General features: G+C 43.4%; 1 protein-coding gene across 3 annotated transcripts in view; it reads right to left on the reverse strand.

The window, feature by feature from the left end:
* Window positions 1-1,019: 1,019 nt before the first annotated feature.
* LOC112216725 (septin-5-like) overlaps window positions 1,020-19,248 on the reverse strand; it is a 34,641-nt gene continuing 16,412 nt past the window's right edge. For all 3 annotated transcript variants that reach the window (XM_042300033.1, XM_042300034.1, XM_024376750.2), the window contains 3 exons: window positions 1,565-1,661; window positions 1,290-1,435; window positions 1,020-1,121 (listed from right to left, as the gene is read on the reverse strand). In XM_042300033.1, the coding sequence (XP_042155967.1) occupies window positions 1,095-1,121; window positions 1,290-1,435; window positions 1,565-1,661 (270 nt within the window). In that variant the 3' untranslated portion in view covers window positions 1,020-1,094. The remainder of the gene's footprint in view (window positions 1,122-1,289; window positions 1,436-1,564; window positions 1,662-19,248) is intronic.

Below are 19,248 nucleotides of genomic sequence, written 5' to 3' on the forward strand. Positions count from 1 at the left end.
CACGTTGGTCTCCCCCCAATCTTAACATTAAAGTAAATCTGGGAACATCAAAATTATGACTAAAGGTTAATTGAATATGCTCCATCAGTCAGTCGGACACGCTTCTCAGATAGGGTATTGCTTGTTCTTGAGAATAGCCATAGCTAGCTACAATAGTGATCCCCTCGAGAGTAGTTCATTTCAGTGCATCATTCACATAAAGCTTGCTAACTAGTTGGTTGTGCTAGAGAATATATAATCATGCTAGCTAATGGTTTCACTGTCCAAATATGAAATTACAAGACAAAAAGGACACTTACCTAAACCGTTCCTCCATGTCCTCTTAGTGGTGAAGGTAAGGTAGCTAGCTGATCTCCTTCCCAGAGACTTTTTTGCCATAATATGGACTTGGTCTTTTACCAAATAGGGCTATCTGTATACCACCCTTACCTTGTTACAACACAACTGATTGGCTCAAACGCATTAAGGAAAGAAATACCCCAAATTAACTTAAGGCACACCTGTTAATTGAAATGCATTCCAGATGACTACCTCATGAAGCTGGTTGAGAGAATGCCAAGAGTGTGCAAAGATGTCAAGGCAAAGGGTGGCTACTTTGAAGAATCTTAAATATAAAATATTTTTTATTTGTTTAACACTATTGGTTACGACATGATTACATGTGTTATTTCATAGTTTTAATGTCTTCACTATTATTCTACAATGTAGAATGTAAAAAATAAAATAAAAAACCTTGAATGAGTAGGTGTTCTGAAACTTTTGACCGGTAATGTATGTAAAGTTAGTAAAAAAAAAATTGAACTAGGCCTTTATTACTCCTGTATGAGCAGAGAAAAATACTTGTCAGCACCCACTGTGTGTTTGATATGCTCCTTGTTCTCTTAAGTAAAGCATTCCTCACTGAAGTCAAAAGCATTTTGTCTTGTCATCTAGCACAATAGAATGAGAAAGATTGAAAATGAACTAAACTGACACAGTATACTGTACACACAGTATCAAAAAGGGAAACCGATAGTACATTTAGCTTGCGACTTTATTCCAGCAATAGTGAAAGCAGTGTATCATCTTTTGTTTAACACTAAAGGCCTCCTGGATTAGATTGTGTGGCAGAAGTCATAATCCTAAAAGAGAATGAAGTTAATGGAGATTTGACATATTAATTGGCAATAAAGTATTATTCGATTCAATTAATAACTTATTTAATACGATCAATATTATTTCATCAATCAACAAAAAAATAGACCAAAATCATAAGCACAAGGATAAATCTCTTTCGCGTGTCTCCCTACCACATCAGTGCGTTGGCTCTTGCACAGCCACTGTGCTCTGTAACTCTCGTAGTGTGTGTCATGGGTCATGTCCTTCAGGTCCTGCATATGAGTCCTCACCAACATGTTCCTCAGGTGGACAAAGTCACTGTGATATGGGTTCTCCACTGACAGCACAACAAGAAAACAGTGAACTGCAATAAACTTAAATGGAGTGTACAGTACATTTATCTCAAGTTCACTTACAAGGTGTGTGAGTGTGCATGTTCGTGTGTGTGTCTGTTTTTAATCTGCACCTTCCACCACTCCCCAGGGGTAGAGACGGGCGCGGATCCGCCGACCATTAACATCCACCACCATGTTACTGCCGATCACTGCAAACGGAACACTCCTCTGACAGAGAATGAGACACAGAAACTTATAGAACACACTTCCTCATTTAGCAGCAGGGTAAATCCATTTGAACGGATTTGATTTTTTTGTTGTTATTGACAGCATCCCTTTTGATTTAAGCAACACTTTCCTTACATGTTTGCCCATGGAAGAGGTGGTCAGAAAGGGACTTTTCTGACCTGAATGCAAAAACATTTAGGAGATAAAGGTCCTCAAAGTTCACCCATTTTGCATACTTTACGAGACAATGTCTTATTACTGAAAAAGATAAACGGTTGAGTTTGACATCATTTAAAAGCTTAGTGTTGTCAAACTATTATTATATCATTATAAAAAATAAAACATTTTTAAACCTTTAATATCAATTATCTAAAAACGTGTCAACTCAGATTGTCATTCGCATATGTAGTAGCTTAGACCCTATTTCACATCTGAAGCTGTTGTGTTGTGCCCGCCATCGGTTGGGACAACATGCTCTTGAATAAAGCGTGGATGTCATTTCAAGGATAGAAATAAGTAACGGAATGGACCTGTCCCTTCAGACCACTGCAATTTAGCTGGTACACCCCTCACCTACCAACTGGTGAGGACACTGTAATCAACTGATCTGATAAGGTACTTACTACACATCAGGCGTCTGCTTTAAGCAAAGGCCTCCCTTTTGGCCCCACATGAAACCAACTCTTTTGAAATAAAGATAACTTTTTTAGCTTTAAAAAAAAAAATTAACTTAGGCATATGTTTGGCAAGTCTAATGACTCCAATGATGCACAAAGGGCCAATATCTCTGTGTACAAACCCAAGAGTATATTTATGCCGCAAGTATCAAATACTTCAATTCACACGGACCCGGCATCGGACTTCCAAAGATAACCAACTATCTGACATTTGCTGTCGATCAGAACTGGATCTCTAAACATGAATTTGACTACCTTCATTGCAAAATCCTTGTCATACCTGTTTTCTCTATGCTACCTAAGATCCATAAGAGCTTATACAAACCTAAGGGCAGACCCAAAATTGCCAGTATTGACTCTCTTCTGGAGACACTCTCCAACTTTGTTGATTCTTTCATTAAGCCTATAGTGCAAAAACTCCCAGCATTCGTCAAAGATTCTACAGATGTGATTAACAAAATATCAGAACTGTCTAATCTCCCTGGCAACTTATTGGCTACATTTGATCTAGAGATCCTCTCCATGAATCTGTTATGAAAAAGCCCTAGATGCACTGGGATATTACCAACAGGACCGTCACGGAGAAATGTCACCACCTAGTGAATTCTTCTGTGAACTGGCTTCTCTAGTTCACAAGCTCAACTACTTTAACCTTTGTAAGTGGAGTTGCTATGGGCTCCACCTTTGCCCCCAATTATGCTAATTTATACGTGAGCCCTTTTGAGCAAATGTTTCTGTGATGAGACCAGAAACCCTTACTTCTCCAAGATCCTCCAATGGTTTAGGTATATTGCTGAAATTCTCTGTTTGGATTGGCACTGAACGAGACAATGAGTTCACTTCCGTTTTGAACAATAGGAACACTGACCTGAAGTCTCTATTGAATATGACCATAAGCTGGTCAATTTCTTGGACATGTGGATCGAGGTTGCTAATGGGGAACTTATCACCACTCTATATCAGAAAGAGACTGACAAACACATTTCTCCTAGCAAGTAGCACTCATCGTAGTGCCCAAGAGCCAGTTCTATAGGCTCAAACGTGTGTCATTCAACAGAGGACTATATTGATAAAGCTGTCAACATAAAACAATGTTTTCTGGACAGGGGTTACTCCACTCCGTGTTTGGAAGAGGCATACCAAATTGTGCTCTCCAAACCTCGCCAAGATACACAAAAAAAAGTTAAAACTTCTGAGTTGTTTGTTACTTGCATTTCTACATTCACTGGCATATGCTCACCTCAGACCCAGCACTGGAATTCAGGAATTCAAGGATCCCCCTTATTCATCTACAAACGGGAACCCAATTTTAACAGTTGACTAGTCCGTGCCAGCCTCAACACGGGTTCTAAACAAACCCTCCTCACTCCCCTGAGGCGGAAACTACCCCTGTGGCAATTGAGCTCAGTGCAACACCAATACAACACCTCAGCGTTCCGACACCCTAGGTCTGGAAAAAGATAGCGTTAAAGGCCATAACAAATTTTGTGATTTACATCCTACGCTGTTTGTGATAGAATGTACATGGGCAAGACATCCAGAAGCTTGAAATAGAGAATAAGTGAACATAAGAATTCTGTAAAACATGTGCTTTATAGAAATCCAAGATGGCGTAGCAGTGAAGACTTGTTTGTTTTGTCCTCTCGTGTACTTTTGTATTTTTTTGCATTTTTTGTATGTATGTATATATATGTATATATATGTATATCAATTTATTTTCAATTTTTTTTATTCGATTATACCTTCCGGTAACCTGCCTCACCCAATGTGATACGGAATCACTATTATTTTTAATTTTAGAACACATTCACCACGACTGGTCTGCCGATGAATACTCCATCCGCTGTGCCTTCATCCGGCCTCCGTTGGAGCAGACGCTACTAGCTTTAAACGCTGTGTCGCTAGCGTAGTGGTGCTTCCCTGTTCCATCTACTGCTGCCCCCTGGACACTATGATCACTTGGCTACATAGCTGATGCCTACTGGACTGTCCATTAATCACAGTACTCCATTCTGTTTATATATGTTTTTATCTGTCGGCCCCAGCCGCGAACTCAGGCTCTGTGTAGTTTTTTATTTTATTTTATTTCACCTTTATTTAACCAGGTAGGCCAGTTGAGAACAAGTTCTCATTTGCAACTGCGACCTGGCCAAGATAAAGCATAGCAGTGTGAGCAGACAACACAGAGTTACACATGGAATAAACAATTAACAATTCAATAACACAGTAGAAAACAAAGGGGGGAGTCTATATACAATGTGTGCAAAAGGCATGAGGAGGTAGGCGAATAATTACAATTTTGCAGATTAACACTGGAGTGATAAATGATCAGATGGTCATGTACAGGTAGAGATATTGGTGTGCAAAAGAGCAAGTAAATAAATAAAAACAGTATGGGGATGAGGTAGGTGAAAATGGGTGGGCTATTTACCAATAGACTATGTACAGCAGCAGCGATCGGTTAGCTGCTCAGATAGCTGATGTTTGAAGTTGGTGAGGGAGATAAAAGTCTCCAACTTCAGCGATTTTTGCAATTCGTTCCAGTCACAGGCAGCAGAGTACTGGAACGAAAGGCGGCCAAATGAGGTGTTGGCTTTAGGGATGATCAGTGAGATACACCTGCTGGAGCGTGTGCTACGGATGGGTGTTGCCATAGTGACCAGTGAACTGAGATAAGGCGGAGCTTTACCTAGCATGGACTTGTAGATGACCTGGAGCCAGTGGGTCTGGCGACGAATATGTAACGAGGGCCAGCCGACCAGAGCATACAGGTCGCAGTGGTGGGTGGTATAAGGTGCTTTAGTGACAAAACGGATGGCACTGTGATACACTGCATCCAGTTTGCTGAGTAGAGTGTTGGAAGCCATTTTGTAGATGACATCGCCGAAGTCGAGGATCGGAAGGATAGTCAGTTTTACTAGGGTACGCTTGGCGGCGTGAGTGAAGGAGGCTTTGTTGCGGAATAGAAAGCCGACTCTTGATTTGATTTTCGATTGGAGATGTTTGATATGAGTCTGGAAGCAGAGTTTGCAGTCTAGCCAGACACCTAGGTACTTATAGATGTCCACATATTCAAGGTCGGAACCATCCAGGGTGGTGATGCTAGTCGGGCATGCGGGTGCAGGCAGCGATCGGTTGAAAAGCATGCATTTGGTTTTACTAGCGTTTAAGAGCAGTTGGAGGCCACGGAAGGAGTGTTGTATGGCATTGAAGGTTGTTTGGAGGTTGGATAGCACAGTGTCCAATGACGGGCCGAAAGTATATAGAATGGTGTCGTCTGCGTAGAGGTGGATCAGGGAATCGCCCGCAGCAAGAGCAACGTCATTGATATATACAGAGAAAAGAGTCGGCCCGAGAATTGAACCCTGTGGCACCCCATAGAGACTGCCAGAGGACCGGACAGCATGCCCTCCGATTTGACACACTGAACTCTGTCTGCAAAGTAATTGGTGAACCAGGCAAGGCAGTCATCCGAAAAACCGAGGCTACTGAGTCTGCCGATAAGAATATGGTGATTGACAGAGTCGAAAGCCTTGGCAAGGTCAATGAAGACGGCTGCACAGTACTGTCTTTTATCGATGGCGGTTATGATATCGTTTAGTACCTTGAGTGTTGCTGAGGTGCACCCGTGACCGGCTCGGAAACCAGATTGCACAGCGGAGAAGGTACGGTGGGATTCGAGATGGTCAGTGACCTGTTTGTTGACTTGGCTTTCGAAGACCTTAGATAGGCAGGGCAGGATGGATATAGGTCTGTAACAGTTTGGGTCCAGGGTGTCTCCCCCTTTGAAGAGGGGGATGACTGCGGCAGCTTTCCAATCCTTGGGGATCTCAGACGATATGAAAGAGAGGTTGAACAGGCTGGTAATAGGGGTTGCGACAATGGCGGCGGAAAGTTTCAGAAATAGGGGTCCAGATTGTCAAGCCCAGCTGATTTGTACGGGTCCAGGTTTTGCAGCTCTTTCAGAACATCTGCTATCTGGATTTGGGTAAAGGAGAACCTGGAGAGGCTTGGGCGAGGAGCTGCCGGGGGGCAGAGCTGTTGGCCGAGGTTGGAGTAGCCAGGCGGAAGGCATGGCCAGCCGTTGAGAAATGCTTATTGAAGTTTTCGATAATCATGGATTTATCGGTGGTGACCGTGTTACCTAGCCTCAGTGCAGTGGGCAGCTGGGAGGAGGTGCTCTTGTTCTCCATGGACTTCACAGTGTCCCAGAACTTTTTGGAGTTGGAGCTACATGATGCAAACTTCTGCCTGAAGAAGCTGGCCTTAGCTTTCCTGACTGACTGCGTGTATTGGTTACGGACTTCCCTGAACAGTTGCATATCCCGGGGACTATTCGATGCTATTGCAGTCCGCCACAGGATGTTTTTGTGCTGGTCGAGGGCAGTCAGGTCTGGGGTGAACCAAGGACTGTATCTGTTCTTAGTTCTGCATTTTTTGAACGGAGCATGCTTATCTAAAATGGTGAGGAAGTTACTTTTAAAGAATGACCAGGCATCCTCAACTGACGGGATGAGGTCAATGTCCTTCCAGGATACCCGGGCCAGGTCGATTAGAAAGGCCTGCTCACAGAAGTGTTTTAGGGAGCGTTTGACAGTGATGAGGGTGGTCGTTTGACTGCGGCTCCGTAGCGGATACAGGCAATGAGGCAGTGATCGCTGAGATCCTGGTTGAAGACAGCGGAGGTGTATTTGGAGGGCCAGTTGGTCAGGATGACGTCTATGAGGGTGCCCTTGTTTACAGAGTTAGGGTTGTACCTGGTGGGTTCCTTGATGATTTGTGTGAGATTGAGGGCATCTAGCTTAGATTGTAGGACTGGCGGGGTGTTAAGCATATCCCAGTTTAGGTCACCTAACAGAACAAACTCTGAGGCTAGATGGGGGGCGATCAATTCACAAATGGTGTCCAGGGCACAGCTGGGGGCTGAGGGGGGTCGGTAGCAGGCGGCAACAGTGAGAGACTTATTTCTGGAGAGAGTAATTTTCAAAATTAGTAGTTCGAACTGTTTGGGTATGGACCTGGAAAGTATGACATTACTTTGCAGGCTCTCTCTGCAGTAGACTGCAACTCCTCCCCCTTTAGCAGTTCTATCTTGACGGAAGATGTTATAGTTGGGTATGGAAATCTCTGAATTTTTGGTGGCCTTCCTGAGCCAGGATTCAGACACAGCAAGGACATCAGGGTTAGCAGAGTGTGCTAGAGCAGTGAGTAAAACAAACTTAGGGAGGAGGCTTCTGATGTTGACATGCATGAAACCAAGGCTTTTTCGATCACAGAAGTCAACAAATGAGGGTGCCTGGGGACATGCAGGGCCTGGGTTTACCTCCACATCACCCGCGGAACAGAGAAGGAGTAGTATGAGGGTGCGGCTAAAGGCTATCAAAACTGGTCGCCTAGAGCGTTGGGGACAGAGAATAAGAGGAGCAGGTTTCTGGGCATGGTAGAATATATTCAGGGCATAATGCGCAGACAGGGGTATGGTGGGGTGCGGGTACAGCGGGGTAAGCCCAGGCACTGGGTGATGATGAGAGAGGTTGTGTCTCTGGACATGCTGGTTGTAATGGGTGAGGTCACCGCATGTGTGGGAGGTGGGACAAAGGAGTTATCAGGGGTATGAAGAGTAGAACTAGGGGCTCCATTGTGAACTAGAACAATGATAACTAACCTGAGCAACAGTATACAAGGCATATTGACATTTGAGAGAGACATACAGTGAGGCATACAGTAATCACAGGTGTTGAATTGGGAAAGCTAGCTTAAACAGTAGGTGAGACAACAGCTAATCAGCTAGCACAACAACAGCAGGTAAAATGGCGTTGACTAGGCAACGGGGCCGACAGATAAAACATAAACAAGCAGAATGGAGTACCGTGATTAATGGACAGTCCAGAGTGCATCAGCTATGTAGCCAAGAGATCAGTGTCCAGGGGGCAGCGGTGGATGGGGCAGGGAAGCTGGACTGGCGAGTGTTATCCAGGTTGAAAAAAAAGTTAACAATGACTAAATAGCTTGTAGCTAGTTAGCTGGTTAGCTTCTGGAGGTTCTTGAGTGTGTTCTAAAAATTAAAAATAATAGCGATTCCGTATCACATTGGGTGAGCCAGGTTTCCGGAAAGGTATAAACAGATTAAAAATCAAGAAGAGATAGAAAGTAAATATGGGTCCGGTGAGTGTTTGGGACGCGGCGATTCAGACGGTTAGCAGGCCTGTGCTAACAAGCTAACAGTTCGTAGGCCCGGGCTAGACAAGCTAGCAGTTAGCAGGCCTGTGCTAACAAGCTAACAGTTCGTAGGCCCGGGCTAGACAAGCTAGCAGTTAGCAGGCCTGTGCTAACAAGCTAACAGTTCGTAGGCCCGGGCTAAACAAGGTAGCAGTTAGCAGGCCGAGTTTAGCAAGCAGGGAGATAGCGAGGGCTAGAGAGTTGGCCTTTAGGGGACGTCGCGATGGGGTGAGTCTGTTTATTCCTCTTCATGCGGTGACATCGATAGACCGGTCGTGGGCCCGGGTATTGTAGCCCAGGAGTATGCTACGGTGGTAGTACAGGTGCGCTGGCCGGGCTAGCTTCACGCTAAGTGGGTGGAAGCGCTAGCCAGGAGTAAACATCCGGGGTTGCGGTTTAGCTAGATAGCTAGCTGTGAAGATCCAGCTGAAATGTTCCGTTTGCGGTGGGAGTCCAGGGATGAATCCGGGGATGAAAAATAAATAGGTCCGTTATGCTCTGGTTAGAGTCGCGTTGTTCGAGCTGGCGAGAGCTTTCCGAGCTAAAGGTTAGCTTAGCTGATGACCGGTTAGCTGAAGACCGCTAGCATAGCTGGTGGTTAGCCGGCTAGCTTCAGTTGAGGGGTTCCGGCTCCGAAGTAAATATAAATACTTTAGGAAAAATAGCTACATTGGGTGAGGCGGGTTGCAGGAGAGTATTTGGAAGCTTAGGTTTAGCAAAATGTTTTTGGAGAAAAATATGTAAAAAACGAAAAATAGACGATATATACAAGGGACACGACGAGACAGGGCGACTTACTGCTACGCCATCTTGGACCTAGTTCATCCAACCCTCTCTGCCTAGTCATCGCCATTTTACCTGCTGTTGTTGTGTTAGCTGATTAGCTGTTGTTGTCTCACCTGTTGTTTTAGCTAGCTCTCCCAATCAACACCTGTGATTCCTTTATGCCTCTCTGTATGTCTCTCTCAAATGTCAATATGCCTTGTATACTTTTGTTCAGGTTAGTTATCATTGTTTTAGTTTACAATGGACCCCCTAGTTCCACTCTTCATACCTCTGATACCTCCTTTGTCCCACCTCCCACACATGCGGTGACCTCACCCATTACAACCAGCATGTCCAGAGATACAACCTCTCTTATCATCACCCAGTGCCTGGGCTTACCTCCGCTGTACCCGCTCCCCACCATACCCCTGTCTGTGCATTATGCCCTGAATATATTCTACCACGCCCAGAAATCTGCTCCTTTAATTCTATGTCCCAAACGCTCTAGGCGACCAGTTTTGATAGCCTTTAGCCGCACCCTCATACTACTCCTTCTCTGTTCCGCGGGTGATGTGGAGGTAAAACAAGGCCCTGCATGTCCCCAGGCACCCTCATTTGTTGACTTCTGTGATCGAAAAAGCCTTGGTTTCATGCATGTCAACATCAGAAGCCTCCTCCCTAAGTTTGTTTTACTCACTGCTTTAGCACACTCTGCCAACCCTGATGTCCTTGCTGTGTCTGAATCCTGGCTTAGGAAAGCCACCGAAAATTCTGAGATTTCAATACCCAACTATAACATTTTCCGTCAAGATAGAACTGCCAAAGGGGGAGGAGTTGCAGTCTACTGCAGAGATAGCCTGCAAAGTAATGTCATACTTTCCAGGTCCATACACAAACAGTTCGAACTTCTAATTTACAAAAATGAATCTCTCCAGAAATAAGTCTCTCACTGTTGCCGCCTGCTACCGACCCCCTCAGCTCCCAGCTGTGCCCTGGACACCATTTGTGAATTGATCGCCCCCCATCTAGCTTCAGAGTTTGTTCTGTTAGGTGACCTAAACTGGGATATGCTTAACACCCCGGCAGTCCTACAATCTAAGCTAGATGCTCTCAATCTCATACAAATCATCAAGGAACCCATCAGGTACAACCCTAAATCTGTAAGCAAGGGCACCCTCATAGACGTTATCCTGACCAACTGGCCCTCCAAATACACCTCCGTTGTCTTCAATCAGGATCTCAGCGATCACTGCCTCATTACATGTATCCGCTACGGGTCCACAGTCAAACGACCACCCCTAATCACTGTCAAACGCTCCCCAAAACACTTCTGCGAGCAGGCCTTTCTAATCAACCTGGACCGGGTATCCTGGAAGGATATTGACCTCATCCCGTCAGTTGAGGATGCCTGGTCATTCTTTAAAAGTAACTTCCTCACCATTTTAGATAAGCATGCTCCGTTCAAAAAATGCAGAACTAAGAACAGATATAGCCCCTGGTTCACTCCAGACCTGACTGCCCTCGACCAGCATAAAAACATTCTGTGGCGGACTGCAATAGCATCGAATAGTCCCCGCGATATGCAACTGTTCAGGGATGTCAGGAACCAATACACACAGTCAGTCAGGAAAGCAAAGGCCAGCATTTTCAAGCAGAAATTCTCCTCCCAGCTGCCCACTGCACTGAGGCTAGGTAACACGGTCACCACCGATAAATCCATGATAATCGAAAACTTCAACAAGCATTTCTCAACGGCTGGCCATGCCTTCCTCCTGGCTACTCCAACCTCGGCCAACAGCTCCACCCGCTGGACCTGGATGCAGTTTATCACAGTGCCATCCGCTTTGTTACTAAAGCACCTTATACCACCCACCACTGCGACCTGTATGCTCTAATCGGCTGGCCCTCGCTACATATTAGTCGCCAGACCCACCCATCTACAAGTCCATGCTAGGTAAAGCTCCGCCTTATCTCAGTTCACTGGTCACGATGGAAACACCCACCCGTAGCACGCGCTCCAGCAGGTGTCTCACTGATCATCCCTAAAGCCAACACCTCATTTAGCAGCCTTTCCTTCCAGTTCTCTGCTGCCTGTGACTGGAACGAATTGCAAAAATAATTGAAGTTGGAGACTCTTACCTCCCTCACCAACTTTAAACATCTGCTATCTGAGCAGCTCACCGATCGCTGCAGCTGTACATAGTCCATCGGTAAATAGCCCACCCAATTTACCTACCTCATCCCCATACTGTTTTTATTTATTTACTTTTCTGCTCTTTTGCACACCAGTATCTCTACCTGCACATGACCATCTGAACATTTATCACTCCAGTGTTAATCTGCTAAATTGTAATTATTCACCTACCTCCTCATGCCTTTTGCACACAATGTGTATAGACAAAAAAAAATTCTACTGTGTTATTGACTTGTTATTGTTTACTCCATGTGTAACTCTGTGTTGTCTATTCACACTGCTATGCTTTATCTTGGCCAGGTCGCAGTTGTAAATGAGAACTTGTTCTCAACTAGCCTACCTTGTTAAATAAAGGTGAAATAAAATAAAAAATAAAGATACCAGGATGAAAATGACCGTTGCTTGTCACTTTGTACAGTGTCTTCTCTACACTTAAAGGGCATTGAGAAGGTGGAAGTGTCACCAATAGGAGACGACGACAGTAAACTCTACCAGAGAGAAGTCTTTTGAAGATTTTTATACGAGGGTCAAGTTATAATTCCTATTGTCATCATCCTACACACACCTTCCCTGTTATGAGGGTGTCCTGTATTCATGACGGCCCTAGTGGCCCAATTTTTCCTTGAAGGTTACCTTTATCTAGTTATTTTCTAGATTTCTCCTGGTTCTATATTTGAAGGTGTCCACATACTTTTGTATATAGTGTTGAATGTTTTCCTTCTTTTCTTTTGCCTTTTTTGCTCTCTTTGAGAGTATGTGTTCCTTATACTAACACCACATTCCCAGTGTAGATGTGTTTTTGTTCTACTATAAATCCATGTCATGTTCTGTTCTATCCTGTAATGACACCTTGTGGATACTTTAGATTACTACAGGTGTCTGCAATTACCTCTGGCTCACTGTGTGGCCTTACCTGTCCCACTTTTGTTTGTGGAGTTATGCTCTGATGAAGGTCGATTGACCGAAAGCTTGGATGTAATTGAAATACATTCGCATCTGACTCGAAGTGAGCACGCCCCCATTCTCATCGACGGGGCTGTAGTAGAGCAGTTGAGAGCTTCAAGTTCCTTGGTGTCCACATTCCCAACAAACTAGAATGGTCCAAACACACCAAGACAGTCGTGACGAGGGCACGACAAAACCTATTCCCCCTCAGGAGACTGAAAAGATTTGGCATGGTTTCTCAAAAGGTTCTACAGCTGCAACATCGGGAGCATCACCGCCTGGTATGGCAACTGCTCTGCAAGGCACTACAGAGGGTAATGCGTACGGCCCAGTACATCACTGGGGCTAAGCTGCCTGCCATCCAGGACCCCTACACCAGGCGGTGTCAGAGGAAGGCCCTAAAAATTGTCAAAGACCACAGCCAGACTGTTCTCTCTACTACCGCATGGCAAGCGGTACCAGAGTGCCAAGTCTAGGACAAAAAGGCTTCTCAACAGCTTTTACCCCCAAGCCATAATACTCCTGAACAGGTAATCAAATGGCTACCCGGACGATTTGCATTGTTCCCCCCGCCAACTCCTCTTTTATGCTGCTGCTACTCTGTTTTTCATCTATACATAGTCCCTTTAACTATGCCTACATGTACATATTACCTCAATTTGCCCGACTAACTGATGACCCAGCACATCATAATCTAAAGTAACCCTAATTTATAAGACAGTTCTGATTTGACTAATGGTCAGACCCATCTATGTGAAGCTAGCCACAATAAGGATTAGCCACAATAGTGGACTTTGCGGTTAGCCTTCAAAATAAACGTATGTCACTGACAGTGATGCAAATGAATACAAATAGTAGAATTATGCCATAATTGAATAGATCATGCTAAACAAGGTTGGAATGCTAAACAAGGTTGGATTTGATTTGATTTGAATGTTATATAAAAATCTACAAAAGACAATAATTAGTTAATTTGACAAAACATCTGTTGAAATCACACTGGATGTATTATACTTTAGAATTGTATTGGGAGCATACTTATTTCACTGCACAGCCTTAACTATGGATTGTGAATGACATGGGGTATCAGTCTACTCCGTGACACCCAGAGAACATTAGCATCGTAGCTCTTATTGTGGGACTCTGAAACAACTGAATTGAGCCACATTTGTCAACCTACAGTGGCTTATGAAATGATTCACCTCTTTGGAATTTTTCCTATTTTGATGCCTTACAACCTGGAATTAAAATAGATTTTGGGGGGGTTGTATCATTTGAATTACAACATGGCTACCACTTTGAAGATGAAAAATAAAGTTATTGTGAAACAAACAAGAAATAAGACCAAAAAAAAACTGAAAACTTGAGCGTGCATAACTATTCACCCCCCCAAAGTCATTACTTTGTGGAGAGCCACCTTTTGTAGTAATTACAGCTGCAAGTCTCTTTCTTGGGGTATGTCTCTATAAGCTTGGCACATCTAGCCACTGGGATTTTTGCCCATTCTTCAAGGCAAAACTGCCCCAGCTCCTTTAAGTTAGATGGGTTCCGCTGGTGTACAGAAATCTTTAAGTCATACCACAGATTCTCAATTGGATTGAGGTCTGGGCTTTGACTAGGCCATTCCAACACATTTAAATGTTTCCCCTTAAACCACTCAAGTGTTGCTTTAGCAGTATGCTAAGGGTCATTGTCCTGCTGGAAGGTGAACCTCCGTCCCAGTCTCAAACCTCTGGAAGACAAACAGATGTCCCTCAAGAATTTCATCCATCATCATCCATCATTCCTTCAATTGACCAGTTTCCAGTCCCTGCCGGTGAAAAACATCCCCGCAGCATGATGCTGCCACCACCATGCTTCACTGTGGGGATGTTGTTCTAGGGGTGTTGAGAGGTGTTGGGTTTGTGCCAGACATAGCGTTTTCCTTGATGGCCAAAAAGCTCAATTTTAGTCTCATCTGACCGGAGTACCTTCTTCCATATGTTTGGGGAGTCTCCCACATGCCTGTTGGCAAACACCCAATGTGTTTGCTTATTTTTGTCTTTAAGCAATGGCTTTTTTATGGCCACTCTTCCGTAAAGCCCAGTTCTGTGGAGAGTACAGCTTAAAGTGGTCCTATGGACAGATACTCCAATCTCCGCTGTGGAGCTTTGCAGCTAGTTCAGGGTTATCTTTGTTGCCTCTCTGATTAATGCCCTCCTTGCCTGGTCCGTGAGTTTTGGTGGGCGGCCCTCTCTTGGTCGGTTTGTTGTGGTGCCATATTCTTTCCATTTTTTAATAGTGGATTTAATGGTGCTATGTGGGATGTTCAAAGTTTGATATTTTTTTATAACCCAACCCTGATCTGTACTTCTCCACAACTCTGTCCCTGACCTGTTTGGAGAGCTCCTTGGACTTCATGGTGCCGCTTGCTTGGTGGTGCCCCTTGCTTGGTGGTGTCGCAGACTCTGAGGCCTTCAGAACAGGTGTATATATACTGAGATCATGTGACACTTAGATGGCACACAGGTGGCCTTTAACTTATGTGACTTCTGAAGGTAATTGGTTAAATAGGGCTTCATAGCAAAGGGGGTGAATACATATGCACGCACCACTTTTCAGTTAATTTTTTTCATTTCACTTCACCAATTTGGAATATTTTGTGTATGTCTATTACATGAAATCCAAATAAATATCCATTTAAATTACAGGTTGTAATGCAACAAAATAGGAAAAACACCAAGGGGGATGAATACTTTTGCAAGGCACTATGTGTATTGAACACTATTCCCAAGGGAAAACAATACTGTGTGGATGTTTGAGTCTGATAACTCTGATGAGGATGTTGGGAGAAAAAAATAAATAATAATTGCTTGGGTATTGATAAACTGATACCCCATTTCACTGATCCCCAATCCTTAGGTAAAGCTGTACAGTGCAATATGAATGTCAACACACACAATAGCCTGACAAGGGAGGTGATTTCACAGTCACGAGATAAGAGCTACAACGCCAATATTTGCGTAAACTCTTCACAGTTGTGTTCTGCGGGTGTCAGCGAGTAGACTGATACCCCATTTCGTTGCTTCACATTTCAACCTTGTTTAACATTATCTAGTCTAAATACGGCATGATTCCACCAATCGTAACCTTCTGCATCACTGTCTAAGAGATACTTTTATTTTGAAGGCAAACCGCAAATTACACTATTGTGCCCTAATCCTTCACAACACATAACCCAGTTCGGTCGAGCCTCACTAGCCAGATGAAGCTAGCTGGCTGCTTATAACATTAGCTTTTGGGCAAAAAGGTTTAGTAGCTGGCTAGCTATTTATTTTCATTAACTGAAGTTCAATTTCAATAGGCGAACGACAACTGGCTACCTAGCTAATACTTACCTCACAAGGATTCCTAAATCATTACCAAGAATAATGAAATGACTGCAGTTCCTACTGGTCATTGTTTTCAGGCTGGTTGAGTTGGTGCTTGCTAGGTACCAAGCTAAAGCTAGCTAGCTCGCTAGAAGCTGCGATCGAACAAATAAGGCTTTATTGTAAACACATTATTTGTGGCCGGTGTTTGCAGACCTTTTTGTACAGCTTTGACAGTGCTACTGATAGTAGTGGTGGCGCTTGGCTTGCACGTGCAAATTCTGAACACACATTCTATAATAGAACTGTGTTATTTGACATGTCAAATTAAAAGCTTATTTGACGTGTATCTTTTTTGACATGAAAAGACCCAAACGGCATTCCATAGTATGTCGTGAAGCTAATAGCAGTGACACTATTACTGTGCAACTCCGGTAGGGCAACATCTGAAAAATGGCTCACTTGGTAGTGTGTACTGGTGCTCGACCAGTCGCTAAAGCCAACATCACCCACGACAGAGAACGGTTGATTGTCAAGGGCAAAGAATTCCATTATCTTGGCGTTAATGTATTTCGCCTTTGAGTTGTCTCGCTGAAATGTTCTTACTCTTTCAAATGACTGTTCGACTTGTTGACTGCTCGTTCCACACAGCAGATATTGTGGGCTAGGTAAGGAATGCAGTGTTGCTTGTGTAGCGCAAAACTTTACGTGACTTAATTACGTCATGTAATTATATAGGTATGCATGTCAGCTTTGACATTGGTTTTGCATATCGACGTTAAACTAGACGTCGGGCCGATACCGATGTTGGCATTTTTAGCTAATATCGATATGTTCACCGATTTATCGTGCATCCCTAGTAGTAACCAAAAAACGTGTTAAATCAAAATATATTCTTCTTTGCCTTGACAGTTTTGCACAGTCTTGGCCTTCTCTTAACCAGCTTCATCTGGAATGCTTTTCCAAAAGTCTTGAAGGAGTTCCCACATATGCAGAGCACTTGTTGGCTGCTTTTCCTTCACTCTGCGGTCCAACTCATCCCTAACCATCTCAATCAGGTTGAGGTCAGGGGATTGTGGAGGCCAGGTCATCTGATGCAGCACTCCATCACTCTCCTTCTTGGTCAAATAGTCCTTACAAAGCCTGGAGGTGTGTTAGGTCATTGTCATGTTGAAAAACAAATCAAATCAAATTTTATTTGTCACATACACATGGTTAGCAGATGTTAATGCGAGTGTAGCGAAATGCTTGTGCTTCTAGTTCCGACAATGCAGTAATAACGAACAAGTAATCTAACTAACAATTCCAAAAAAACTACTGTCTTATACACAGTGTAAGGGGATAAAGAATATGTACATAAGGATATATGAATGAGTGATGGTACAGAGCAGCATAGGCAAAGGCAAAAAAATAGTCACATTAAGCCCAAACCAGATGGGATGGTGTATCACTGCAGAATGCTGTGGTAACCATGCTGGTTAAGTGTGCCTTCAATTCTAAATAAGTCACTGACAGTGTCACCAGGAAAGCACCCCCACACCATCACACTTCCTCCTCCATGCTTTACGGTGGGAACCACACATGCAGAGATCATCCGTTCACCTACTCTGCGTCTCACAAAGACACAGCGGTTGGAACCATCAAACCAAAGGACAGATTTCCACCGGTCTAATGTCCATTGCTCGTGTTTCTTGGCCCAAGCAAGTCTCTTCTTCTTATTGGTGTCCTTTAGTAGTGGTTTCTTTGCAGCAATTCGACCATGAAGGCCTGATTCACGTAGTCTCCTCTGAACAGTTGATGTTGATGTTTCCAAGCATTTATTTGGGCTGCAATTTCCAAGGCTGGTATTTCTAATGAACTTATCCTCTGCAGCAGGGTCTTCATTTCCTGTGGCGGTCCTCATGAGCGGCAGTTTCATCATAGCGCATTATGGTTTTTGCGACTGCACTTGAAGAAACGTTCAAAGTTCTGACTGACCTTCATGTCTTAAAGTAATCTTTGCTAATTTGAGCTGTTCGGGCAATAATATTGACTTGGTCTTTTACCAAATAGGGCTATCTTCTGTATACCACCCCTACCTTGTCACAACACAACTGATTGGCTCAAACACATTGAGGAAAGAGATTCCACAAATTAACATGGCACACGTGCTAATTGAAATGCATTCCAGGTGACAACCTCATGAAGCGGTTTGAGAGAATGCCAAGAGTGTGCGAAGCTATCCTCAAGGCAAAAGGTGGCAACTTTGAAGAATCTCAAATATATTTTGGTTTTGTTAAACACTTTTTTGGTTACTACATGATTCCATATGTGTTATTTCATAGTTGATGGTCTTCACTATTATTCTACAAATGTAGAAAATAATAAAAAATAAAAACCCTTGAATGAGTAGGTGTGTCAAAACTTTTGCCTGGTACTGTATATGTTGGAGGTCAATGAAGGGTGAATAAGAACTTTGTGTATAGAAAGTTACTGAGTGAGACAGGGGGAAGTGCAGAAAGTTCATATTCTGTTCAAACATGTTATTGCTGAATATTAATATTTCTAAAGGAAGGAGGCAAAGGGTAGCAGTCTGGTTTCAGTTCCTGATAAGGCAGGCCAGCTTCTGTGGAACTAGGACAATGAGGGATGTGGAACGCAACTCAAGATAAGTCAACAGTTAAAGAGAGAAGACACTGCTGGGAGGGGGGCCATGGGGGTCCACCCTGAAGACCATCTGACTACAGTCCTATCCCATATTCACACACTTCCACGCCTAGATTTAGGCAGGCCATGACAATACCAGTTAGAGGAACAGACTGAGAATTGTTTATCTTACACATAAAAGGAGGTGACTGCCTAGTCAGACGGTATAAATATGTTATTTTGTGACTTGTATGTTGTGTTCACAGCAGAAGCACCCAGTGGGCCCAAACACAGTTTTAGCTTTTTCTAGACATCTGAGATTTTACTCGGTTTGTTCAGAACCTAACAATATATATACACACACAAAACTCTGACATTGCTTGTCCTAATATTTCTTAATTACATTATTTTACTTTTTAGATGTGTGTATTGTTAGATATTACTGCAGTGTTGGAGCTAGGGACACAAGCATTTCACGACACCCTCAATACCATTGCTAAATATGTGTATGCAACCAATAAAATTTGATATTTGAATTTGAAAGAAATCAGAGATTAGATTTTTTTTGATAATTGACGTTAAAAGTAAAGAAATATATATATTTTTAAGAAATTATAAACAGGGTTGTCAAACTGTTTTATAGGCTTTTAAATGATATAAATCTCAACCATTTATACTTTCCAGTGATGAAGACATGGATGTCTCATTGTACGGTGGGGGATACTAAATAGGTAAACTTTGAGCACTTTTATCTCTTGAATGTTTTGGCATACAGGTCCAAAAAGTCCCTTTCTGAGCACTTCTACAATGGG

The sequence above is a fragment of the Oncorhynchus tshawytscha genome, linkage group LG17, assembly GCF_018296145.1.
Source record: "Oncorhynchus tshawytscha isolate Ot180627B linkage group LG17, Otsh_v2.0, whole genome shotgun sequence".
NCBI lineage: Eukaryota > Metazoa > Chordata > Actinopteri > Salmoniformes > Salmonidae > Oncorhynchus > Oncorhynchus tshawytscha.